The sequence below is a fragment of the Odocoileus virginianus genome, chromosome 9 (assembly GCF_023699985.2).
Source record: "Odocoileus virginianus isolate 20LAN1187 ecotype Illinois chromosome 9, Ovbor_1.2, whole genome shotgun sequence".
Classification (NCBI taxonomy): domain Eukaryota; kingdom Metazoa; phylum Chordata; class Mammalia; order Artiodactyla; family Cervidae; genus Odocoileus; species Odocoileus virginianus.
The window spans coordinates 49,204,939-49,231,996 of NC_069682.1; the positions used below are offsets into that span (position 1 = coordinate 49,204,939).

At 37.9% G+C, this 27,058-nt stretch overlaps 1 protein-coding gene across 2 annotated transcripts in view; it reads right to left on the reverse strand.

Annotated features, from left to right (window-relative positions):
- RNF24 (ring finger protein 24) overlaps window positions 1-27,058 on the reverse strand; it is a 105,109-nt gene that overhangs the window by 4,672 nt on the left and 73,379 nt on the right. For both annotated transcript variants that reach the window (XM_020877075.2, XM_070472378.1), the window contains exons 3-5: window positions 21,121-21,163; window positions 18,975-19,016; window positions 265-344 (exon numbers count right to left, since the gene is read on the reverse strand). In XM_020877075.2, coding sequence (XP_020732734.1) covers window positions 265-344; window positions 18,975-19,016; window positions 21,121-21,163 — 165 coding nt within the window. The remainder of the gene's footprint in view (window positions 1-264; window positions 345-18,974; window positions 19,017-21,120; window positions 21,164-27,058) is intronic.

Here is a 27,058-nt window from a genome sequence, read left to right on the forward strand (position 1 = left end):
CCTGCCTTGGTAGTCACATTGCCATTACCCTGGTCCCTCCTAATGTCTGTGTCTGTCTGTCTGTTTGTCTCTCTCTCTCACTTACACACACACACACACACACACATAAATACAAACGCCACTCAGTAAGGTGCTTTCAGCCTTCTCCATCATAAACCAGTCATGAGTCATCAAGCTTGTCCGGTGCTGCCCCAAGCCCATGGGTGAGCTGGTCAATGTGCCTCAAGCTCAGGTCCTCTTAAATAGTGCCATGCTAATACTCACTTTCTGTGGAAGGCATGCTTACATGGACAGATCCCCAACTCATCTCGAGGCTTGAAGTCTTCTAGACACACTGCACAGAGCTGAAAGACAGATTTGCAGATGAGGCAAAGTATCTTCTAAAGTCACTCCCCAGGCCAATGTAAAGTGCAGGCCCCTGAAACCCAGCCATTTGAAGGGACTTCCAGTATCCCACAAGTATTTTGAATGAAAGAAACAGGATCAAATGGGCAAGGCCTTCTGAAGAAGAGTCTCCTGCTCTTCCTGCACATATCTCAAAATTTGAGGGCAGATGAGAGAAGACGGGAAGCAAGGGGCAGGTTCCTTCAGTCCATCGGAAGAGTCTGACTTAGGTTTCTTTGTATCAGATAGACTGAACATAACTTAATTTTTTGTGCTGTGCCAAGGAGCTGACTTTCTGTAGGAAATGCTCTGCCTACCCAGCAGTAGAGCCCCTGAAAGGACTGCTCGGATCCTGAGGGTGCTGGGGCTCTCCTTTTTCTGCTCTTCATAATGTGGAATCTGTAAACCATAGCACAGCCTTCAGTAATATGCCTCTTGTAGTTCCTGGGGTCCCTTACTCTGACACTGTCCTGTCAGTGTCTGTCTTTGTCATATAAAAAGTGATTGAAGAGTCACTGAATTTAAACTTAGCAAAATGTGCAGATGGGGCCAGGACTGCTCTGATAGGTGGCTAGCCTCAACTGCTTGGAAAGAAGCCTTATTCAAACCAGATGATGGGTTCCAACCACTACTTCTTGAGCACTTAACAGTGCCAAGGGACACCAAATATCGTCCCACTTACTCAATTTACAGATGGGGAAACTCAGAGCAGTAACCATGTTGCCTAGAGGCAATGCAGTTGGTGAGTGGCCAGGCCTGGCTGAGGATCCAGGTCTGTAAACATTTTCATCTGCCCAAAGCTTGAACTCCTCCCTGCTTGCTTCCCTGTCCATCTCCAGGGATCCTGGTTAAACCATCACCATTTCTTGTCCAGACTGCTGACCAGCCTCCCTGTCACCCATTTCTTAACCTATAATATATAATCCAATATTCGTAGGTTTTGTGACAGGACATGTGGCTCTTTGTGCCCTGTGGGTAGTGCTATGAATGTTGGTCTTCCATCACCCTTCTCCACAGAACTCTCAGGGCCTTGCGTATGTAGCAGATAAGATCTTCACAGGAGGAGGAGAATGGATAAGTGTCTTCTCAGACTTGGATTACTGCTGACACAGCACAAGAGCAGGGAGGAAAGCAGGACAGATGGCTGGCCTTGGTTTGGACACCCAAGCTGTGTGACTTCTGCCATCATGATGCCTCTCAAGCTCTGTTCCTTCATCTGCAGGGTAAGGATATTATGTGCCTCTCCTTCCCTCCACCTGAGACTGTCATCATGTCATCAGGTTGGGGGCAGGCCTGAGGAGGTAGGAAGGCATTCTACCAGTTTTTATTCATATTTAAATTTAGTGACGGGAACACTATTTTCAAGCCCATTTTTGCTTTCTGGAGGAAGGTTAAGAACAAGCTGTGGGTAAAGATGAGAAACTAGGAGTTTTGGTCTTGGGATGATCTTTTGGGCTTCAGCTTCCCATCTGTAAAGGGGGAATGATGTTCCCACCTCCTACACTATGTGAACAGGTCCTCTGGCCTTAACATCCAGCTTTCCTCCTGGCATAACCTTCTGAAAAAAAACAACAAACACTGTGAGGACTGCTGGCTCTGCCCTGTAGAGATTCAGTGCTGATCCTACCAAAGGGCAAGATGTTGGATGAGTCATTCATTTTTATTTGGTTATTTTCCCAGAATCCAAAATTAGATTTGTAGCCTTTTCAAATGGAGTTACTATTAATGGCTATTATGTTCTTTTAAAAATATTCTAAAACCATAGTCACTTGAAAAAAAAGAACAAGATAAACTCTGACATGTTAAGTGCTAAAGGTGACCAAAAGCCAAGGGCAGTCATGATGAGAAAAGCTTAGATCTGACTACTTAGCAGTTCCCTCAAGGGTCAAACTAATTTTACAAATTTATAGATTGTACTTTGCAAATGAGCTTTATTCTGCAGTATTTCAATGAGACTGTTTTTCTCACTCCTTCTTTTAAAATGGAGATATAATTCATACACCATAATATCCACCCTGTAAAGCATACAATTCAGTGCATGCTAAGTCAGTTCAGTTGTGTCTGACTCTTTGCAACCCCATGGACGGTAGCCCATAAGGCTCCTCTGTCCATGGGCTTCTCCAGGCAAGATACTGGAGTGGGTTGCCAATTCCTCTTTAGGGGATCTTCCTGACACAGGGATTGAACCTGGGTCTCCTGCATTGCAGGCAGATTCTTTACTGTCTGTGCCACCAGGGAAGCAATTCAGTAGTTTTTTTTTTTTTTTTTAATATATTCACAGAGTTGTGCAACCATCACCACTATCTAATTTGTACGTCAGCAGATTTGGAAAACTCAGCAGTGGCCACAGGACTGGAAAAGGTCAGTTTTCATTCCAATCCCAAAGAAGGGCAATGCCAAAGAATGTTCAAATTACTGTACAACTGTGCTCATTTTACATGCTAGCTGGTGGCTCAGATGGTAAAGAATCTTCCTGCATTGCAGGAGACCTGGGTCGGGAAGATTCCCTGGAGAAGGAAATGGCTACCTGCTCCAGTACTCTTGCCTGGAGAACTCCATGGATGGAGGAACCTGGGACTACAGTTCATGGAGTCACAAAGAGTCGGACACAACTGAGTGACTAACACACTATACATGCTAGCAATGTTATGCTCAAAATCCTTCAAGCTAGGCTTCAGCAGTACATGAACTAAAAAATTCCAGATTTATAAGCTGGCTTTAGAAAAGGCAGAGGAACCACAGATCAAATTGCCAACATTTGCTGGATCACAGAGAAAGCAAGGGAATTCCAGAAAAAAATCTACTCCTGCTTCATTGAGTATTCTAAAGCCTTTGACTGTGCAGATCACAACAAACTGTGGAAATTTCTTAAAGAGATGGGAATACCAGACCACCATACCTGCCTCCTGAGAAACCTGTATGCAGGTCAAGAAGCAACAGTTAGAACTGGACATGGAACAGCAGATTGTTTCAAAATTGGGAAAAGAATACATCAAGGCTGTGTATTGTCACCTTGCTTATTTAACTTATATGCAGAGAACATCATGTGAAATGCTGGGTTGGATGACTCATAAGCCGGAGTCAAGATTACCAGGAGAAAAATCAACCACCTCAGATATACAGATAATGATGCCGCTCCAAAGGCAGAAAGCAAAGAGGAACTAAAGAGCCTCTTGATGAGGGTGAAAGAGGAGAGTGAAAAAGCAGGCTTAAAGCTCAACCTTCAAAAAATAAGATCATGTCATCTGGTCCCATCACTTCATGGCAAATAGAAGGGAAAAAGTGTAAACAGTAAGAGGCTTTATTTTTGGGGGCTCCAAAGTCACTGCACATGGTGACTGTAGCTATGAAATTAAAAGATGCTTGCTCCTTGGAAGGAAAGCTGTAACAAACCTAGACAGCATATTAAAAAGCAGAGACATCACTTTGCTGACAAAAGTCCATCTAGTCAAAGCTATGGTTTTTCCAGTAGTCATGTACAAATATGAGAGTTGGACTGCAGAGAAAGTTGAGCACCAAAGAATTGATGCTTTCAAATTGTGGTGCTGGAGAAGACTTGAGATTCCCTTGGACTGCAAGGAGATCAAACCAGTCAGTCCTCAAGGAAATCAACCCTGAATATTCATCAGAAGGACTGATACTGAAGCTGAAACTCCAATACTTTTGGCCACCTGATGTGAACAGCCAACTCACTGCAAAAGACCCTGGTGCTGGGAAGGATTGAGAGCATGAGGAGAAGGAGGCAACAGAGAATGAGATGGTTGGATAGCATCACCAACTTCATGGACATGAGTTTGTGCAAACTCCAGGAGATAGTGAAGGACAGAGAAGCCTGGTGTGCTGCATGCAGTTCATGGGGTTGCAAAGAGGTGAACATTGCTTAGCAACTGAACAACAACAAATAAGCAGTCACTATCCATTCTGCCTTTTCCCCTGGTAACCACTAATTAATTTCCTGGCTTAATGTATTTGTTTATTCTGGTCATTTCAAAATGGACTGGAATCACGAAATGGCATCATACAACATGTGGTCTGTTGTGTTTGTCTCCTTTCACTTAGAATGACACCTTCATGGCTCATCCATATTGCAGCGTGAATCAACACCTCATTTTAATGGCAAAATGGTATTCTGTTATGTTGAATATACCACCTTTGTTTATCCAGTCATCTGTTGATGGCAACTTGGGTTGTTTCTACCTTTTGGCTATTGTGAATAATGTTGCTCGAAACATCAGTGTACAAGCATCTGTTAAAACTCCAATTCTCTTGGAGTTTTCAGTTAGGAGTAGAATTGCTGGGTCATACGGTAACTCTGTTTAAGTTCTTGAGGAACTATTAAACTGTTTTCCAAAGTGGCCAAACCATTTCACATTCCCATCAGCAGTGTATGAGGGCCCCAATCCCTCTATATCTTCAGGTTATTATATCTTGTTGATTATATACAGTCTAGATGGTATGAAGAGATACTTTATGTTTGAACTGGATTGCCCTAATGACTAACGATGTGTTTATTGACCATTCGTACACCTTCTTTGGAGAAATGTCTTTTCAAATTCTTTGCCAGTTTTTTTAGTTGGGTAATTTTTCTCTTTGAGTTGTATGAGTTTTTTATATATTCTAGACACGAATCCTTTATCAGATAGCCAACTGATTTTGACAAGGGTGCAAAAGTGTTTCTATGGTAGAAGGATGGCCTTTCAGCAGATGGTGTTGGAGCAACTGGACATCCAGAGGCACCAGAAGTATGATAGGATCCCTAAAGCAACCAAAAAAAAATTGGTAAACTGGACTTCATCAAATTTAAAAACTTTTTTTCTATGAAAGATCCTATTAGGATAAAAATACTGGGATAAAGTGTTTGTAAATCTTTTAAAATTTTAATTAATGAGTTAATGAATGGCTGTGCTGGGTTTTTGTTGCTGCACGTAGGCTTTTCCTAGGTATGGCAAGTGGGAGCTACTCTTTGTTGTGATGCATAGGCTTCTCATTGTGCTGGCTTCTTATGCTGCGAAGCACAGGCTTTACGTGTGTGGGCTTCAGAAGTTGCAGCACACGGGCCCTAGAAAGCATTGGCTCCTGTAGTTGTGGTGCATGGGCTTAGTTGCCCTGCAGCATGTGGAATCGTCCTGGAACCAGGGATTGAACCCACGTCCTCTGCATTGGCAGGTGGATTCTTTTTTTAAAAAATATTAAACATTTTTTTTAATCAGAGGATAATTGCTTTACAATGTTGTGCTGGCTTGTGCCATTCATCAACATGAATTAGCCATAGGTATACATATATACCCTCCCTCTTGAACCTCAGTAGCAGGTAGATTCTTAACCACTGAACCACCAAGAAAGTCCCAGATCTTTTTATTTTGTAGGCTTTTTATTATTGAGTTGGAAAAGTTTTTTATAAATGCTGAATACCAAACTTTCAGATAAAGATTTGCAAATATTTCCTTCCTGTGATTTGTCTCTACTTTCTTGATAATATTCTTTGAAGCACACAAGTTTTAAGTTTTGATGAAGTTCAGTTTATCTAGGTTTTTCTTTGGCTGCTTGTGCTTTAGGTGTGTACCTAAGAAACTACTGTCTAATCAAAAGCCATGAAGATATATATTTATGTTTACTACTAAGAGTTTGGTTATTTTAGTTGTTACATTTAGGTCTTTGATTCATTTTTGAGTTATTTTGTGTATGGTGTGAAGCAGGGCTCCAATTTCATTCTTTTTCTTCTTTTGCAAGAACTTTTATAGTTAAAATCCCCAATATGACTTCTAAGTTATTATTTTAAAAACTTTTATTTGACTATAGTAAGAATAATATAATTAAATCAATGTAATCCAGTCAACATCCTTTGACTTATTTTCATTTCCAAGGAAAGAAAAATACTCTGCACATGAGTAAATATTAGCAAGTTGAGCACAAAGTTATATATGATGACCAATTTCATTCTTTTGTGTGTGGTTATTTAGTTATCCCAGGACCATTTGTTCTCCCCACTTTATCTTTTTCAAATTATGGGAGTAAGGCAACACATTTACAGGAGACTTGGAAAATACAAAGTTACATATAGTTCTACTATATATTATAATTACTTTTTAAGTAGATAAATTAAGATTTTAATTGGAGTTTCAATATCAAACACTCAAAAATTAACAGAATGACAAGACAGAAAAGTAGAAGGATGTAGTAGACCTGAAAAGCCTTATGAACCAATTCAACATGATTAAAATTTATACAGTTTTCACACAACAGCAGGATACAAATTCTATTCCAGTTCCCGTACACTATAAACTAGGAGACACTGGAACATATCCAGAGACATAACAAGGTGCAAAAGTTTCATGGTCTAAAGGTATTGAAATCATACAGTCTGTTCTCTTATCACTGTAGAATTATGTTAGAAATCAAAATCAAAAGATACTCAAAAATAACCCACATATTTTCAAGTGCAAGGTGACATTTACCAAGAGAGACCTTTGACTTAGCCACTTAAAGCTTCAATAAAGTTAAAAGACTAAAAAAAAACAGAGGGTGATTGCAGAGAAGAAAACATTTAAATGAGAAATTAGTATCAAAATGAGAAATTAATATTAAAAATACTTTAAACAAAATCCCATGTTATTTGGAAATTAAATGTCTACTTTTAAATGATGGGTGTTTTTAAGAAGCCGTAACAAGGAAAATTAGAAAAATATTTGTAGTAGAATAAAAATGAAAAGAATTTATCAGAATTTGTTGCATGAAGCTGAAGCTGCTCAGTGCAACTAAATACAATGTGGAATTTTAAATAAGGTATGAAAACAGATAATGGACACTAGCATAAAATTTGGTGAAATTTGAACAAAATCTGTAGTTATTACTGTATCACATGTTAATTTCTTGTGTTTTTTTTTTTAAACATAGTATTTTTTTTATATTCTCAGAATTGGATTAGAAGTTTCAACCCTCATTCACATTAAAAAAAAAAATCACTAAGATAATAAGCTTTCTAGACTTTTAGCAGTAATACTGAGATGCTAAAGTGGAACTATATCAAAGTTTTAAGTGAATATAAATTAGAAATCTAGCATTCTACTCATACTTAGTCAAACAAGTGAAACCAAAATGTCATAAAATTTTTAGCTAGGCAAAAATAGGATCCCAAGTTTCTTAAAATGTATATATTATATATATATAATTATGTATATATATAATTATATATATATAATATATTGTATATATTGTATATATATTATATACATTATATAATGTATATAATGTATTAATGTATTAATGTATATAATGTATATAATGTATATAATGTATTATATATTATATTATATATATTGTATATATATAATTATGTATATATATATATACACACAAAAGCCTTCTTACTATACTAGATATTGAGAAAGAACAGAGGAGAAATTGGAAAACATAAACTAAATGAAATGGCAATACTGAATATGAAATAGAAAAAGGAAACAAACTAGATAAAAGTAAAAGATCATTATATAATCCAGTTCTTTTTAAAGATAGCTGTTAATTGGAGTCACATCCAGAGCTTTGGAGGAAAAAAAACAATACCTGGGTATTTGTATTTGTCAAAAAATTCCAAGTAATGTGCATCTGGATTTTAAAAAGTGATTACAGGTTTTTCTACTACATGGTAATTTTGGTGATATACGGTTCTATTATTTTTTTTTGACCGTCATGATTTAATGGTATTAAGTGAATAACAGTTACATAATCACAACAGTAAGAGATGTTTATTAGTTTTCACAATCAATATCCAGACAAAAATAAAAGATAATTACAATTGCAAGCCATAATGGAAACATGACTAACCTAACAATATAAAATAATTACATACAATTTAGGGGATTAAGTAGAGTGATGTAGTAACTGGAAATGCTTATGACATGCGTATGTTTTCATCCATCAAGCCAGTCTGTGTCCTTTGGTTGGCACGTTTAATCCATTTACAGTTAAGGTCATTATTAATATGTATGATCCTATTACCATTTTCTTAATTGTTTTGTTTTTTGTAGGTCTTTTGCTTTTCTTGTGTTTCTTGCCTAGAGAGGTTGCTTTAGCATTAGTTAAAAAGCTGGTTTGGTGGTGCTGAATTCTCTTAACTTTTGCTTGTCTGTTAAGCTTCTGATTTTTCCATCAAATCTGAATGAGTCTTCTTGGTTGTAGGTTCTTCCCTTTCATCACTTTAAATACATTGTGCCATTCCCTTCTGGCATAGAGTTTCTGTTGAGAAGTCAGCTGATAACCTTATGTGAGTTCTCTTGTATGCTATTTGTTGTTTTTCCCTTGTCGCTGTTAACATTTTGTCAGTTTGATTACTGTGTCTCAGTATGTTCCTCCTTGGCTTTATCCTGCCTGGGACTCTCTGTGCTTCCTGCCCTTGGTTGACTATTTCCTTTTCCATGTTAGGGAAGTGTTCAGCTATTAGCTCTTCAAATATTTTCTCGAGTCTTCTCTGTCTTCTGGGACTTCTATAATGCTAACATTGGTGCATTTAATGTCCCAGAGGTCTCTTAGGCTGTCTTCATTTTTTTTTTTTTCCTATGTTCTGCTTTGTGGCAGTGATTTCCACCATTCAGTCTTCCAGGTCACTTATCCATTCTTCTCCCAGTTATTCTTCTGTTGATCCTTCCAGTGCATTGTTCATCTCTGTTTGTTTATTCTCTAGTTCTTGTAGGTCTTTGGTAAACATTTCTTGCATCTTTTCTATTCTTTTTCTGAGACTGTGGATCGTCTTCACTATCATTCTGAATTCTTTTTCTAGAAGATTGCCTATCTCCATTTCACTTAGTTGTTTTTCTGGGCTTTTATCTTGTCCCTTCATCTGGGACATAACCTCTGCCTTTTCATTTTGATTAACTTTCTATGATGTGGTTTTCGTTGTGGTGGCTGTGGGATTGTAGTTTTTGCTTATTCTGTCTGTCCTCTGGTGGATGAGGTTAAGAGGCTTGTATAGGCTTCCTTATGGGAGGGACTAGAGGTGGGAAAAACTGGGTCTTGCTCTGGTGGGCAAGGCTGTGCTCAGTAAAACTTTAATCTGATTGTCTGCTGATGGGTGAGGCTGCACTCCTCCCTGGCAGTTTTTGGACTGAGGTGACCCAGCCCTGGAGTCTATAAGCTCGGGTTAATGGTGAACTCCAAGAGGGCTCAAGTGCCAAGGGGCACCTCCTTGGACTGCTGCTGCCAGTGCCCCCATCACTGCAGTGAGCCACGGCCAACCCACGCCTCCACAGGAGACCCTCCAGCACTAAGCAGGTAGTCTTCTGAGGTGACTGTTCCGTTCCCCTGGGTCTTGGCACACACAAGATTTTATTTGTACCCTCCAAGAGTGGAGTCTCTGTTTCCCCCAGTTCTGTGGAAGTTCTGTAGTCAAATTCCCCTGGCCTTCAAAGTCAGTTTCTGTGGGGATTCCTAGTTCCTTTGCCAGAAACCCAGGCTGGGAAGCCTGACATGGGTCTCAGAACCTTCATAACAGTAGGAGAACTTTGGTATTACTGTTCTCCAGTTTGTGAGTCACTCACGAGTATGGGATTTGATTTTATGGTGACTGCAGCTCTCCTTACCATCTTGTTGCAGCTTCTCCTTTGTCTTTGGACATGGGGTATCTATTTTTGGTGGATTTCTGCATCCTCCGGTAGATGGTTGTTCAACAGCTAATTGTGATTCTGGTGCTCTTGCAGGAGGAGATGAGCACATGTCCTCCTGCTCCACCACCTTGAACCAATCTACAGCACCATCTGTTGAATAGACTGTTCTTTTCCTATTGAATGTCTTGGCACCCTTGTTGAAAATCAACTGACCATAAATATATCGGTTTATTTCTGAACTCTCAATTCTATTCCATTGATTTTTATGTCTATCTATCTGCTTGTATCACACTGTCTTAAATACTGTAGCTTTGTGGTAAGTTCTGATATTGGGAAGTGTGAATCCTCCAGTTCTCTTCATTTTTGAGATTGTATTTGGCCATTTGGGACTGTTACATTTCCATGTGAATTTTAAGTTCTGCTTGTTAATTTCTACAAAAAAAGGGCAGCTGTGATTTTGATAGGAGTTGTACTGATTTTGTAAATATTTTGGGGGAATGCTTCTCTATTTAACAATAGTAAGGACTTCCCTGGTGGTCCAGTGGTTAAGAATCTACCTGCCAATGCAGGGGACACAGGTTTGATCCCTGGTCTGGGAAGACTCCACATACCACAGGGCAACTAAGCCTGTGTACCACAATTTGAGTGCTCTAGAGCCCGTGCTCTGCCACAAGGGAATCCATTGCAATTAGATGCCTGTGCACTGTAACCAGAGAGTAGCCACAGTCAGAGAAAACCTGCAGACATCCAGTGCAGAAACAAACAAACAAACCCCAAATAGTAAGTCTTCCAAATCATGAATACAGGATGTCTTTCCATTCATTTAAGTCTTCTTTAATGTCTTTCAATGATGTTTCATAGTTTTCAGTGTACAAGTCTGAGCATCTTTCTTTTGTCAAATTTATTCCCAGGAATCTTACCCTTTTTGATGCCATTGTAATTGGAACTGTTTTCTTAATTTCATTTTCAGATTGTTCATTGCCACTACAAAGCTGATTTTGTATACTGATCTTTATTCTGAAAAATTTCTGAACTCATTTATATCTTGATTTTTGGTGGATTCTTTTGGGGTTTCTGTGGCTACAAAATCATATCTACAAATACAGTTTTACTTCTTAATTTCCAATCTGGATGCCTTTTACTACTTTTTCCTGTTCAACTGCTCTGGCTTGACCCCTCCAGTACAATGTTGAATAAAAGCGATTAGAGTAGGCATCCTTGTCTAATTTCCTCTTAGGAAGAAAAGCTTCCAGTCTTTCAATAAGTATGATGTTAGTTGTGAGTTTTTCATAGAAGCCTTGATCAAGCTGCAGAAGTTCCCTTCTGCTCCTAGTTTACTGAGTATTTTTATCATTAAAGAACGTTGGGGAAAAAAAAAAAAGAATGTTGAATTTTGTCAAATGCTTTTTCTGCATCTATTCAGGTGGTCATGTGTTCTCCCTACCCCTTTATTTTATCAGTTGGATGTAGTACATTGACTGATTTTCCTTTGTTGAACCAACTCTGTATTCCTGGGACAAATTCCATTTATTTATGGTATATAATCCTTTTTATATGCTGATTTTGGTTTGCTAGTGTTTGTTGAAGATTTTTACAAATATATTCATAAGTGATATTGATTTGGAGTTTTTTCTTTTTTATGATATCACTGACTGGTCCGGATATCAAGATGATACTGACCTTACAGAATGAGACAGGAAATCACTCTTCATTTTTTGAACTCAAAGAATAGATCCTATCAGCCCTGTCAGAAACTGGGCTAGGACATATGTTTACTGATTGGTCATTGCATAGATACTTGAGTCCATTTGTTTTACATGATAAAAGGCAGAAAGGTCCTTAACACATTATTGACTAGAGATATATTAATTCATCTTTTGTTACCTGAACATTATTGATCAGAGATGTATTACTACATTTTTTGAGAGTGATACAATTAACATTACCATGTGAAGTTGTTACAGTTTAAAATTGATCAAGGGTTCATTATACAACTTATGATTGTCATGATCATTCACATTTTGCTCTGTTGGGTTTTTCTTCCAACTTTGTGTATGTTATAAATGCTAGTTTATTACTGTAAAATTTTAAAAAATGAGACACTGAAATTTTGAATTAAGAATTCAAATTAAGAATTTTTTGGTAAATTTTATGCAGATACTTTCTCTGTTGTCTGTGCAACATATATACTAGTGTATCAGAAGATGATTTTTCAGAATACACTTCTAATTCAGATATGAATATTAGGCCAACAAAAATGACAAAAGACCTTAGTGATTGATTCTGATATGGAATGTGAAAATGAAGCTCGTGGTGCTGGAGAAGACTTTACAGGTGTGTCAGGTGTAACTAGTGAATGTAATAACCTGCAAAGTGTTAGTGAGACAACAGAACTGATTTTTGGCCAGCCAAAATAAAAATCACCAGCCACAGGCATTAGTTTCGGCAAAAATCCGCTAGTCAATAGCGAGTTAACTGACAGCTCTTCAGAGAATAGAAGGGAGCTGGCATTTCAGAGTGATTTTGCAGCTTGGGGAACAGCAGAAGCTTCAAGTTTGTGGGTGCAATAGGGGCATCATAATGTGAAGGCTCCAGACTAAAAAACATAAAGGGCCACCTTTTTTTCTCCACATTCAGAAGTTGGAGGATATGTCCATTCTCCTCAACTTTTTTAAACCTCAACTGCTATAAAAGCAAAACAAGGAATAACACTTACCTTACTTAACCTAACTTTTTTTATAGTGTGAGTTCCCTTGCTCCTGAGATAAATTATATGAAGAAACAGACATCTTGGTAATCTTGCCACCTGGAATACATGATTCCGGTTTTTTTTTTTTAAATGTTGACATTATACCCATAAATAAAACAAACTTCAAGGGAAAATGTCTTTTAGGGACCATAGCACACTGGGAAGAAGACTAATTTTCTAGTACTCACAGAGTACATGATCCCTAAAATGCCCAAGAAGGAAGGATTTGACATTTTCCAAGAGGCTGACACAATCTGTAAATTTACCTCAAATGCGAGCTAGGGAATGGAGGGTCACATGGAGAAGACAATGTCATACAATGATAATGACCCACAGCTTATGTAATTTAGCCAAAATGATTTTCTTTTAAATAGACAATCATTCTTTGATGGTGGTGGTGGACAATAATTATTACACTTTTCCTTGAATAGTTACAAGGATAATCATATATCTGCAAAGGCAGCATTCCAATTCAGAGGTGTCAGTTAATGTCATAATCTTTGAAAGCTATGAAAGCAACCTAAACATGGCTGTGCTGCTCAGGAGAGATCTGACTTTCTTGTTCCAAACTGGAGTACAACGGGCAGTCCCTTCCATGGCCTTCATGTATTCGTGTGCTCAGCCCGTTACTGTCCTAGCCTCACTGGCTTATGACTTTTCTCTCCTGTCAGAACAGCACTCTTTGAGGGAAGGGAGGGACTATACTCTGCTCACTCAGTTTCTAGGGTCCTGAATATTGTCAGTTCCCTATACATGCTTTGGGTTTGTTTTTTTTTTTAATAATTTTTTACAATGTAAACTTGGGACAAACCTCAGTTGGGTTCTAAGTATTTATAATTTAAAAATAAATTTCAGTAATGTGATTTATAGATTGATCAGTAATCTCAGAAAGATGAGTGGGTTTTAAATCTCCTCCCACATAAGAAAGGGATGTGGCAAAACTTGTAGCAACAGAGTCACCTCCTCACTGGACCAAAGGGAAAGGAGTGGGCTTGTGGGGAAGTGAGAAGGAAAAGATGCTTTTTAAAAATTTTTATTTCATTTATTTTTGGCTGTGCTGGACCTTTGTTGCTGCCCAGGGGCTTTCTCTAGTTGCAGTGAGTGGGGGCTACTCTAGTTGTGGTGTGCAGACTTCTCATTGTGGTGGCTTCTCTGCGGTGGTGTAGAGCATGGGCTCTAGGCGCTCTAGCTTCAGCAGTTGTGGCACTTGGGCTCAGTAGTGGTGCTGCATGGGCTGAGTTGCCCTGTGGCATGTGGGATCTTCCTGGACCAGGGATCAAACTGTGTCCCCTGCACTGACAGCAGATTCTTTTTTTTTGTTTTAATTAAAAAAAAAATTTGTTTTATTATTTGGCTGCACCAGGTCTTTTTTTTTGCACCAGGTCTTAATTGTGACCTGTGGGATCTAGTTCCCTCAAGAGGGACTGAACTCCCTGCATTGGGAGCATGGAGTCTTAGCCACTGGACCACCACGAAGTCCCTAAAATTTTTTTAATGTTAATTTTTAAAATTGAAATATAGTTGATTTGCAGTGTTTCAGGCGTACAGCAAAGTGATTCAGTTTTTAATATATATGTGTATGTATATGTATATAGATACTAAAGGTGGCGCTAGTGGTAAAGAACTCGTCTGGCAGGCAGATTCTTAACCACTGGACCATCAGGGAAGTCCGGAAAAGATGTTTTTAACTTCATTTTACACAAGGGGCGACTTCATGAGGTTACCTTCCTAGAGTCTCTTCCTGTGGAAACGAGGGTAGAGCAAGGCCATAGCATGTTTGCCGCATGACTCCTTTTTCACTCTCTGCCTGACCCAGTTTTCCTGATCCTTGTGCAGCTAGGATCCCCAGCTGCTGAGATGCAGGAAGGAGTAGGTTCTCCTTTCCTTTCTGCAATATCACCCTAACAGTAAAGGGGATGGACCCAAATGTGCTCAAATTTGGAAGCTACATGGATGTCTGTTATCACTGTGTTGTACTCTGTAGATATAGGCCTACGGTTCTGATTGGCCCACATGGCCACAGAAGGTGGACGAGGCCTTCTCTGGGAGAGTGGCAGGATAGAGTACAATACAGACAAAATATTTGAAGAAATAATAGCTAAAAAGCTTGGTGAAAGACAAATCTACATATTTATGAAGCTGAGTAAACTCCAAACAGGAAAAATCCAAAGAAATCCATACTGAAACAAATCATAATCTAAATGCTGAAAACAAACAGCAAAGAAAAAAATGGAAAGTAGCCAGAGAAAAATGACACATTATTGACAGGAGACCAATGATTTGAATGACTACGTTTTTCTCATCAGACACCACAGAGGTCAGAAGGAAGTGGCACAACATTTTAAAAGCACTGAAGGAAAAGAAATGTCAACTTAGGGATAAAGGTGAAATAAAGACATTCTCAGCTGAAAGCAAAGTAACAGAATTAATAGCCAGCAGATCTGCTCTAAAAGAATTGCTGAACAAGATTCATCAGATAGAAGGAAAATTACATAAGAAGGAAACTTGGAACAATGTGCTATTTTTCCCCTCCAGAATTCTTTAAAATATATCTAATGGTTGAAAGTAAAAAATACAACACCGTCTGATGGGATTTTCAATGTATATAGATGCTATATACTTACTATATATAGGGGTAAAAGTAAAGGGATCTATATGGTGGGAAGGTTTCTACATTCCAACTGAAGTGCTAAAAAATTGATTCTAGGTATTTATTTTGTAATCCCTAAGCAACCACTAAAAAATTATACAAAAAGATAAAATCATAATATGATTTTATGAATGTTTAAATGACCCAAAAGAAGGTAGGAAAGGGAAACAAAGGAATAAAAAAGAGGAGAAAAAGCAGATGATAAATAATAAAAGAGTTGACCCAAGTCCAGACATAGCAATAATTACATTAAACATAAATAGTCTAAGCACATCAATTAAAAGACAGATTGGCAGGGTGGATTAAAAAACATAACTATATATGTTTATAAAAACACTACTTCAAATATAAATACATAATGCGTTTACAGATTAGAAGACTCAAATTGTAAAGATGCCAATTTCCCCCTAACTGATTTACATATTTAATGCAAGTAATAATAAAAAAGCAGGATTGTTTGTGTCTCTCTGTGTGTAGTTATAGACAAGTTGCTGCTACAATTTACATGAAAGAGCAAAGGAACTAGACAAGCTAAAACAGTTTTGGAAAAAAAAAATGAAGTTGGAGGAATCATACACCTGATTTTAAGACTTGTTATAAAGGTACAGTAATCAAAACTGTGGTATTGGTGAAGGGAAACAAGCACAAAAATCGACAGAACAGAATCCAGAAATAGACGCAACCACTCAACGATAACCAGAGCTGGGGATACTGCGGTGAACAAATCAAAGACTGAAGGTAAATGACAAGGCTCTTGGGCTTTTCTTAAAACAAAACTCACATCTGGCAATAGCTGGCCTATATTCCCCTGGAGCTGAGTGCTGACAATTTCTTCAACACAAGACATTGCATGCCCCAGTGTGTCACAGCTTCCAGGGCACCTTTCTGTTTCTCTTGATACCAAGATTCCATTAGATGCAATTTATTATCCCACTTACATGACTGTCCTATTGTTTTCTCTCAGAAATCTGTTTCTCTGGATCTATGTCTCTATTAAAAGATGGAGGAAGAAAAGGTAAACAAGGAAGACTATGGGTTTTAAAAGAAGGTATTTTTTCTTTACAGAAGGGCAATATATTCTCATGATTTTAATATGTACACATCATCTCCTTACTTCCACATGTTGAGTGTTGCTTGACTCCTAGACTGGTAGAACAATGTAAACAAAAAGTGATATAAATAACTATAGCTGTAGAGTGGTCTAAGAAGTTGGAGGGGTGGGTGGTGTTTGGGTAGCTGAGTCTGCAAGGTCCCAGGAAGGCTCCATTAGGGGAGCGAAAGCCAAGAAGAAGCAATTGTACAATAGTGGACCCCTCAAGAGCCTCTCACTGTTACTTCAGATAACACATGGCACCCTTCTGTATACTCTTGTGTAACTCTCATTTATAGTCTTCCGTAATAGATGGTTGTCTTTTTTTTTTTTGGTTAATGTCTTAAAAGCAGAGATTAGTTATGTTTCTTTGTGTCCCCATGGTTTATTACAATGTCTGATATGTTTTATGTATTCAGTAACTTTTAAAATTACAGTTGACACTGGAACATAACGCAGGGGGCTATGGGTGCTGACCCTTCATGCAGCTGAAAAATCCATGTATAATTTCTAGTCAGCCCTCTGTATCCACGGTTCCTTTGTATCTTTAGTTCCTCTGTATCCACAGATTCAAACAACACGAAGTTTGACAAAAAATAGTTTCAACACAAAGAAATGCATCCAAAAAGAACCAAATGAACTGTGAAAAATATATGATTGGCCTCTGAAAACAGCTGTACAGCCAGGTTAGGTTTTCTTAGTTACAGTGAAACTGGAATTGATAGGTGCAGCTGGGATAACAATTCTGATACAAAATGATGCACCACAATGTACTTATTCAGGATAAAGATTCTAAACTAATAGGTCAAGCCAATAAGGAAGACTTCTATTTCTGACAAACATGGTTATTCAATATCATTAATGTGTGTTAGAATTTGATCTTTTCAATTATGGTCATCAAAATGACCCCAAACAGAAGAGGATCACTTTCTATTACTGTTTTGGGAAAAAATTTTAAATCAAATAGTAACTGATGCTTGAGTTTAATCCATGATTAAGTCTGAAATGCTGTACGGATTCTTTACCAGCTGAGCTACCAGGGAAGCCCAAAGCGCGTGTTGCCTCCCCGATGGGGAATCCTGGTCTCCCGCATGACAGGCTGGGTACTCACCACTATACAATGAGGATGGTGTACCATATCAACTCTTTGATAAAATATATGCAGAAAGAGCAAAGAAGCTGTGTGTGTGTGTGTGTGTGTGTGTGTGAGTTGCTCAGTTGTGTCCAACTCTTTGCAACCCCATGGACTGTAGCCTGCCAGGCTCCTCTGTCCATGGAATTCTCCAGGCAAGAATACTGGGGTGGGTTGCCATTCCCTTCTCCAGGTGATCTTCCTGACCCAGGAATTGAACCCAGGTCTCTTGCATTGGAGGCAGATTCCTTTTTACTGTGTGAGCCACCAGGGAAGCCCAAACAAGCAGCAGATGACTTCAAAGTGTTCAACAATAACATAAATTACTGTTTTTATTATTACTCAAATACTTTTACAAATTAACTCTCTTTGAAGAGATTGGCAACGTAGCTTCACCACATTAGGTTATATAAAACATAGATATTATAATGTGAAGCTTTTCAAGTCCTTAAACACCAATTAAAAAACTCAGTAGGGGTGGAAGAGATAGGGCTCTAAAAATAAAAATTCTGAACATTCATACTCAGAGGTAACAGGAATAAAATAAAAAAGAATTATTGTAGATTATTTTTTTAAGGTATACAGCAGGACACTCACACACTTATGTATTTAATTTAGAAAGCATAACAACATAGTGAATATCCCAACCCCACAACCTCATCACTAGGTAACTGCAAGAGTTCTTATCTCTCCTTGTATGTTCTTCCCCATTCCATCTTTTTCTCTCACCTCCCCAAATCCCCACTGCAATGAAGCAATCACTGCCTCTTTTGTGGCATTGGTAAGAAAAAACTCTGGGAACATTTTTAAGAGTGAAATTAATGCAAATTCATCTTAAGTAGAAGAACTTGTTTAGATCTGTCTCCTACTCATATAGTGTGGATAGCAAGCAGCATCCCTGCTGCTATGAAATCTTATGTTGGCAACAACCCTGTTAAAAATGAGTTATTTTACTCTCTTATAAGTCTTTGCAAAATGGATTTTTATGTGACCTCATCCTCAAATATTCTATTAAGCTGATCAAAATAAGCCTAATTTTTTTTTTCAGCTTCTGAAAATAAAGACGTTTAAGCATACCAGAGCATACCATTTCTATTAGAATATACTTAGTGGTGGTGTGTGTGCTCAGTTGTGTCTGACTCTTTGCAACTCCATGGACTGTAGCCCACCAGGCTCCTCAGTCCATGGAATTTTCCAAGTAAGAATACTGGAGTGGGTTGCTATTTCCTACTCCAGGTGATTTTCTGGACCTAGGGATCGAACATGAGTCTTCCATGTCTCCTGTATTAGCAGGTGGATTCTTTACCACTGAGCCACCTGGGAAGCCCCCAGATATACTCAAGAACAGATTAAAATACTTATAGGCAACTCACCTCATGCAAATTCAGTTCTTTTACTTTTTCTTTTAATATAACCTGTAAGACAAAAAAGTATGCTTTTATGCCCGTTTTTATCTGTAATTTAAAATATGTCTCATTTTACTCACAAATATTTTTCTTTTATATTCTTGTGTATATAGCTCATATCACCTCATATTCAGTATTGGGGAGAATCTCTTTTACAGTTTGAGACAGAACATTTCAGCAATATTCTTTTAACTTGAGCACTGGTGCAATATTCTTCTGAAAAGCAATTTTAAAATCTCTTTGAGAACAGATTAAATTTTGGGAGACAACATTAATACATGCCAATCTGGAGTAATTGCTAATATGGGCAGGAGGGAGTAAATGAGATTGCTTGCCTCATGATTTGGTAAAACACAGTTTTGACTCATGGGACTGACTGGTAATTTGTAAAAGAATGAAAGGTAAGGTCAACCTTAATTTTTGAAGCTTTGCTTATTATTATACATTACTATCCTCAGAAAACTTTAGCTCTATCCAGAGTTATATAAATGGGCTTGAAATTCATCCAGGTGCTGTTCCTAACCTAACTTTATGGAGACTGCATGCATGCATGCTCAATTGTGTCCGACTCTTTGCCACCCCATGGGCAGCAGCCCAACAGGTTCCTCTGTCCATGGGATTCTCCCCTGAGAATACTGGAGTGAGTTGCCATTTCCTCCTCCAGGGCATCTTCCCAACCCAGGGATCAAACCCATGTCTCCTGCACTGGCAGGTAGATTCTTTACCACTGAGTCACCTGGGAAGCCCAAAGGAAACCATAAACAAAATGAAAAGATAACCTACAGACTGGGAGAAAATATGTGTCACAATTGACTGAAACAGTCACAAATGATGTGACTGAAGAGGGCTTAATTTCCAAGTTATACAAACAACTCTTACAACTCAGTAACAAAAAACAACCCAATTGAAAAATGGGCAGAAAACCTAAATAAACATTTCTCCAAAGAAGACATACAGATGGCCAACAGTCACATGAAAAGATGCTCAATACTAATTATCAGAGAAATACAAATCAAAACTACAAGGAGTGCCACCTCACACCAGTCAGAATGGCCAGCATTAAGAAATCTACAAGTAACAAATGCTGGAGAGGGTGTGGAAAAAAAGGGAATTCTCCTGTGCTGTTGGTGGGAACTTAAGTTGGTACAGCCACTAACTATGGAAAACAGTATAAAGGTTTCTCAAAAAACAATTTGAGACAAAACTGAGACAAACAGATTCATTCCATTAGAAAACTAAGACATTTATCTCTGTAAATGAATCTCACAGTACCCACGGAGAAGAGTGAGGTCACCTATGAATATCAGTGTGGACATCTAAGGAACTCACCAATGAGCTCAGATTTCAAAGCAACACAGACAAAAGATGGGCAAAAAGATACGTAATTCTAAAATGATGACATGGTTCTGTAACATCAGTATCAGCAAGATTAAAGACCCAAATAAACTGAAGTTTGTGCCCCTGCTACTTTCTGCCTCCCAACTACTGAGGATGACAAAAATAATTTCAAAAGAAAATTAAGGAACACCTAGGCCCACTGTTTGGTGTCAGTGGTAAAATATTAATGGACGACACATGGAAGAAAAAAAAAATTTTACGGGCCTTCAAGAAAAGTTAAATTTATTACCTTAAAGAACAAATCAGCAAAGGAACAGAACTAAGGGCAAGGAATTAACAATGACAGAAGTATCTGGACTTCTCAGTGGTATGATGTGAACTAATATTTAACGTAAAAGGGGAAGAGATGAGATCAGTATAATAACTGGTTACCTCCAAGGAACTAGTATGTTTTTTAACAAGGAGGAAGGTAAAAAATTCATTTACTGGACCTCTGACCTCCATTAGAATAACAGTAACTTTAGGATTTTAAGCTACAGCATGTTCGCCAGAGTTCCCTGTTAAATTGTATTATTTTATCATTTGAACTTTCTATAACTTCAAGTAATACTTAAGAATACGTAAAGTGAAGTGTATTGTACTGCAAACTGACAAGCAAAATACTAAAATGAACACAAGCAAATCCAGTCTCAGTTCAAAATATGCGTGGAAATCTGAGCCCTCATTATTTGGTGAAAAACATGATCAAAGCCGGTCTTAAGTAAATCTCTCTCACCTGTTTGTAGGCATAAAATTCTTTGTGTGCTTGATGTCTTAGCCTAAAAGACAGAAATGAGCAATGCAATGTTGAGATTTCCATATAAGACTTTGAAAAAAATTTTAAACTTCCTATTTTTGGTATCAATTTGTATAACTTATAGTTTAAAATCTAGAAGCTTTATTCTAGAATACACTCAAATGACATACCCACTACTATGTTATGAGAAAGTGACCAGTGAATTAGAGAACATTATCCAAACATACAAGATTAAGTGAAATCTCATTAAAACAAAATCTCAAATATTTTAATGAAGCCTCAATTCTTTTTCTATTTATAATATTTAATATATCACATTTTTCTTAATTAAAAATTGAAGTATAATATACATCTAACAATGAACAAAAGCCTCAAGAATACAAATATTAAAAAAATAACTATACACACTAATATAACTATCACCCAGATCAGTACATAGAACATTTCTAGCATCCCTGAAATGACTCTTCCCAATCAATATTCACCCCTAAAACTCCTAATTTTTATCATTGTAGATTAACTATGATTGTTTTTGAACTTCACATAAATGGATCATTTGGTGTATACTCTTCTGTGTTGACTTCTGTCAATCAACAATTACTTGAGAAATACATCCATGTTGCTGCAGTAATTGTTATTTTTGACTGACACAGTGTTCCATTTTATGAATAAATATGAAACTATCCATTTCACTGTTGACAAATATTTAGTTTTCTTTCAGTTTGGGGCTGTTACAAATAAAGCTGCTATACAAATTCTTCTGTGTGTGTTTTAGTGGACACATAGATTCATTTCTGTTGAGTATATACCTAGGAGTAGAACTGCTGCTCCAAAGTGCTTGTACAAATTTTACTCCTATGGGTAGGTAGTATACATGAAAGTTCTAGTTGTTCCACGTCTTTGCCACAGTTTGGTAAGGTCAGTTTAAAACTTTTTGGCCAATCTGGTGAGTGTTCAGTGGTATCTCATTTTGGTTTTCTTTTTCTTTTTTTGATGTGGACTTTTAAAGAAAAGGTCTTAATTTAATTTGTTAGAATACTGCTTCTGTTTTATGTTTTGGTTTTTTGGCTACAAGGCATGTGGTATCTTAAGTGCTTGACCAGGGACTGAACTCACATCCCCTACATTAGAAGGTGAAGTCCTAACCACTGGCCTGCCAGAGAAATACCCTCTCATTTTGGTTTTAATTTTGCATTTCCCAAATGATGTTTAGTACCCTTTCATATGCCTATTGCCTGATTGGATACTTCTTTTTGAGGCAGGGCAGTGAAGCAGAAAAGGATAGCTTTATTGTTTTGTCAGGCAAAGGGAGACAGGACAGGTTTCTGCCTCGAAAAACTATGTGTCTCAACCCCAGAGAACTTGAGGCTTTTTATAAGGGCTCAAAGGTGGGATCTGACAAGATTAGGGTGTGAGCAGGGCTTGTACTCCTTTAATCTCAAGAATCCTGCAATGCAGGAGACCTGGGTTTGATTCCTGGGTCGGGAAGATCTGTTGGAGAAGGGATAGGCTACCCACTCTAGTATTCTTGGGCTTCCCTGGTGGCTCAGCTGGTAAAGAATCACCTGTAATGTGGGAGACCTGAGTTCTATCCCTGGGTTGGGAAGATCCCCTGGAGAAGGGAACGGCTACCCACTCCAGTATTCTGGCATGGAGAATTCCGTGGACAGAATAGTCCATGGAGTCACAGAGTCAGACATGAGAGACTTTCGCTTAATCTCATCTCAGGTGACAGGTCTCCTAATCTTGATGGGCTTCTCTGGTCCCTTTAATCTTGCCTCACTGGTTTCTTGGCTGCTGCCCCTCCTTTGATTAGCAACTGTTTTAATCCCCCCTTTGGAACTCAGGGAAGGTCATGGGAGACTGAAGTCTTGCCTACAAGAAATGGGAGACAGGGAGGGGACATATGTATACTTATGGCTGATTCATGTTGATGTTTGACAGACAACAAAATTCTGTAAAGCAGTTATCCTTCAACCAAAAAATAAATAAATTAAAAAAAGAAATGGGAGACAGAAAGGCCTCCATTCTTGGGAGCCCCATAGGGCCCTGCCTGGTTTCAAGATCACACCTGGTCTCTGGATATAATGAAGCTCTGCTTCTTGACTGCAGAAAGACTTTAAAGTCTCATTGCAGAAAGACTTCAGTGAGAGACAAAGTAAGAAGTGGGTTTATTTAGAAAGAAACACACTCCACAGACAGTGTGGGCCATCCCAGAAGGTGAGAGCTGCCTGGATATATTCTTTTATGAAATGCCTATTCAAGTATTTTGTCCATTTAAGAAAATGAATTGACTGTCTTTTCCTTATTGATTTGTAGAAGTTCTTTAAATATTTTAGATGCAAGGCCTCTGTTGGGTACTGCAATTATTTTCTCCTACTCTATGGCTTTTTTCATTTTTTTAATGTTATCTTTTGATGAACAACAGCTTTTAAATTAAGCCCAGTTGGGTTTCCCAGGTGGCTCAGTGGTAAAGAATCTGTCTGCTAATGGAGGACACTCAGGTTCGATTCCTGAGTCAGGAAGATCACCTGGAGGAGGAAATAGCAACCCACTCCAGTATTATTGCCTGGATAATTCCATGGACAGAGGAGCCTGGCAGGCTACAGTCCATGTGGTCACAAACAGTTGGACAATGACTGAGCACACATGCGCCACTTTATCAACTCTTCCCTGTTTATCAACTCTTTCCAATAACGTCAGTTCTTTTTGTGTGCAGTTAAAGAAATCTTTGTCAACCTCCAGATCATGAAGATAATCTTGTGTGTGTACTGTGAAAATAATTTATTTTACCTATCACATTTAGGTTTATGATCCATCTGAAATTTGTATGTATGACATGAAGTAGAGGTCAAGATTTGTTTTACCCACAGGCAGATTTTCATTCGATTCATTTATTGAAAAGATTCTTCCCCACTGTGTTGCAATGATATATCTGCTGTAAGTCAGATCAGTATGTGGTTCTGTTTCTAGAGTTTCTGTTCTGTCCCATTGGTTTATTTGCCTATTCTTGTGTACTACATTGAACAGAGCCCCCTCAAAATTAATATCAAACTTCTACTTCAGAATGTAACCTTAATTGGAAATATAATTTTTGCAGACTATGTATTAGTTAAAATGAGGTCATATTATGATGAGGGTGGGCCATAAATCCAATATGACTGTTGTTCTTAGAAGAAGATGTGAGGACATACAGAGACACAGGGAAGAAAGCCAGGTGAAGACAAAGGCAGAAACTGAAGTGATGTACCTACCAGTCAAAAAACACAAAGGATTGCTGATAACCACCAGGAACTAAGAGGTAAGGAAAGATCCTCCCCAGATAGCCTTCAGAGGTAGCATGGCCCTGCCAACACCTTAATTTTGAACTCCTAGCCTTTAGAACTGTGAGAGATTAATAAATTTCTGTTGTTTTAAGCCATTTAGCTTGTGGTTCTTTGTTACAGCAACCCTGGGAAACTAATGCACCTTGTGTCAATACCATGCCAGTTTTTTTCTTTTTTTAAAAATAATCTTGGACTGAGAGGATAGCTTCAAAAAATATCAGAGTTCACATATACTTCTCTCCCTAGTTTTCCAATATTCACATCTTACACAACCGTAGTACAATGATCCAAAGCAGGAAATTAACACTGATATTTTGATATTAATACTCATATAGTATTAACCAAACAGATTTTATTTGAATTTCACCAGTTTTTTCACTAATATTTTTTTCCTATCTTATGATCCAATTCAGGATCCCAGTTTGCCTCTAGTTACATCTCCTTAGCTTTTACTAATCTGTGACAGTTCCTTAGTTTTTCCTTGTTTTTCAGGATTCTGATGTATCAAATATGATCACTTGGTTATGGCAGTGTCTACTGGGTCTCCCCACTGTAAAATTATTATTTTCCCCTTTGCAACTGATTGATACCAGTTGCAAATATCAATATGAGTTGGGGGAGAGGTATTGAAATTATGAAAATTTATTTTTTTCTCAAGCTTTCGCCCACTGATTTTACCATCAAGGCATCCTGCTTGCAACAATTCTGTACTGTTTGCCTAGTGGTGGTTTCATAGTTTCCCAATTCCTTGTACATTAACTGGGATTATTCTGTAAGGAAAAGATGCCCCTTCTCCCTCATTTGTTTATGTAAGCATGGACTCATGGATATTTGTGTTAATTTAATATGATCATTATTTTATTGTTCAGAATAGATTTAAGCTTTTAGGCCCTCCTTCAGATTGACTTGTGGCCTTTCAACATGCCCTCATCCTTTTCCATGCATTTTCTAGCTCACTGGCACCAAAACATGTTACAAGCTCATATTTTACTTTCCATGCTCAGTTGTGGAGTTAATGACTTCTCTCAAAGAGCCTTGATTCCTTTTACTACAGAATATCTGGGTGCTGGGTGAACAGCACTCTGTTTTCAGTACTGGACCTTTGTAACAAATTTTGGGGTCTGGTAGAGAAATATCAATAACCTTAGATATGCAGATGACACCACCCTAATGGCAGAAAGTAAAGAGGAACCAAAAAGCCTCTTGATGAAAGTGAAAGAGGAGAGTGAAAAAGTTGGCTTAAAGCTTAACATTCAGAAAACTAAGATCATGGCAACTGGTCCCATCACCTCATGGGAAATAGATGGGGAGACAGTGGAAATAGTGTCAGACTTTATTTTTTTGGGCTCCAAAATCACTGCAGATGGTGACTGCAGCCATGAGATTAAAAGACACTTACTCCTTAGAAGGAGAGTTATGAGCAACTTAGATAGCATATTAAAAAGCAGAGACATTACTTTGCCAACAAAGGTCCGTCTGGTCAAGGCTATGGTTTTTCCAGTGGTCGTGTATGCATGTGAGAGTTGGATGGTGAAGAAAACTAAGCGCCAAAAAAATCGATGCTTTTGGACTGTGGTATTGGAGAAGACTCTTGAGAGTCCCTTGGACTGCAAGGAGATCCAACCAGTCCATCCTAAAGGAGATCAGTCCTGGGTGTTCAATGGAAGGACTAATGCTGAAGCTGAAACTCCAGTACTTTGGCCACCTCATGTGAAGAGTTGACTCATTGGAAAAGACCCTGATGCTGGGATGGATTGGGGGCAGGAGGAGAAGGGGATGACAGAGGATGAGATGGCTGGGTGGCATCACTGACTCGACGGGCATGAGTTTGAGTAAACTCTGGGAGTTGGTGATGGACAGGGAAGCCCATTGTGCTGCAGTCCATGGTGTCGCAAAGAGTTGGACACGACTGAGCGACTGAACTGAGTGTAAGTCCTCAAGCTTTGTTCTTAACTATTTTGGTTATTTTTGGGCCTTTGCATTTTCATATAAATTTCATGAGCTCATCAATTTCCACAAAAAACCTGTTGGGATTTTGACTGAGATTGTGTTTAATTTTTAGATTAATTAGGGAGAAGAACTGACATCTTTGTAAGATTGAATTTCCAACCTATGAATATGGCATACTCTATTTATTAGGTCTTCCTTCTCTGTACAAATTTCTATGTATAACACTTACATATCCTTCACTAAATTTATTCCTAGGTATCTGATAATTTTTGATTTACTGTAAATGGTATTTAAAATTTTTAAAATTCTAATTCTTTGTTGCTACTATATAGAAAAAAATTCAATTTTTGTACATTGATCCTGTATCTAGTGACTTGCAAAGTTCACTTATTAATTCTAAACAGCTTATCTGCAGAAGTTTTTGGATTTAAAAATATACAATTATTTTGTCTGCAAATAGTAAAAGCTTAACCTTCACAGATTTTGTTCTTTATTCTTTATTTTACTTTTTTTCCCCCTGCACTGGCTAGGACCTTGAGTACAATATTAAATAAAAGTGGTGACAGTGAATGTCCTTATCAGTAGTTACTATTAAATACAATGTTTTCTCTAGATTTTTTTGTAGATATCTTTATTCAAGT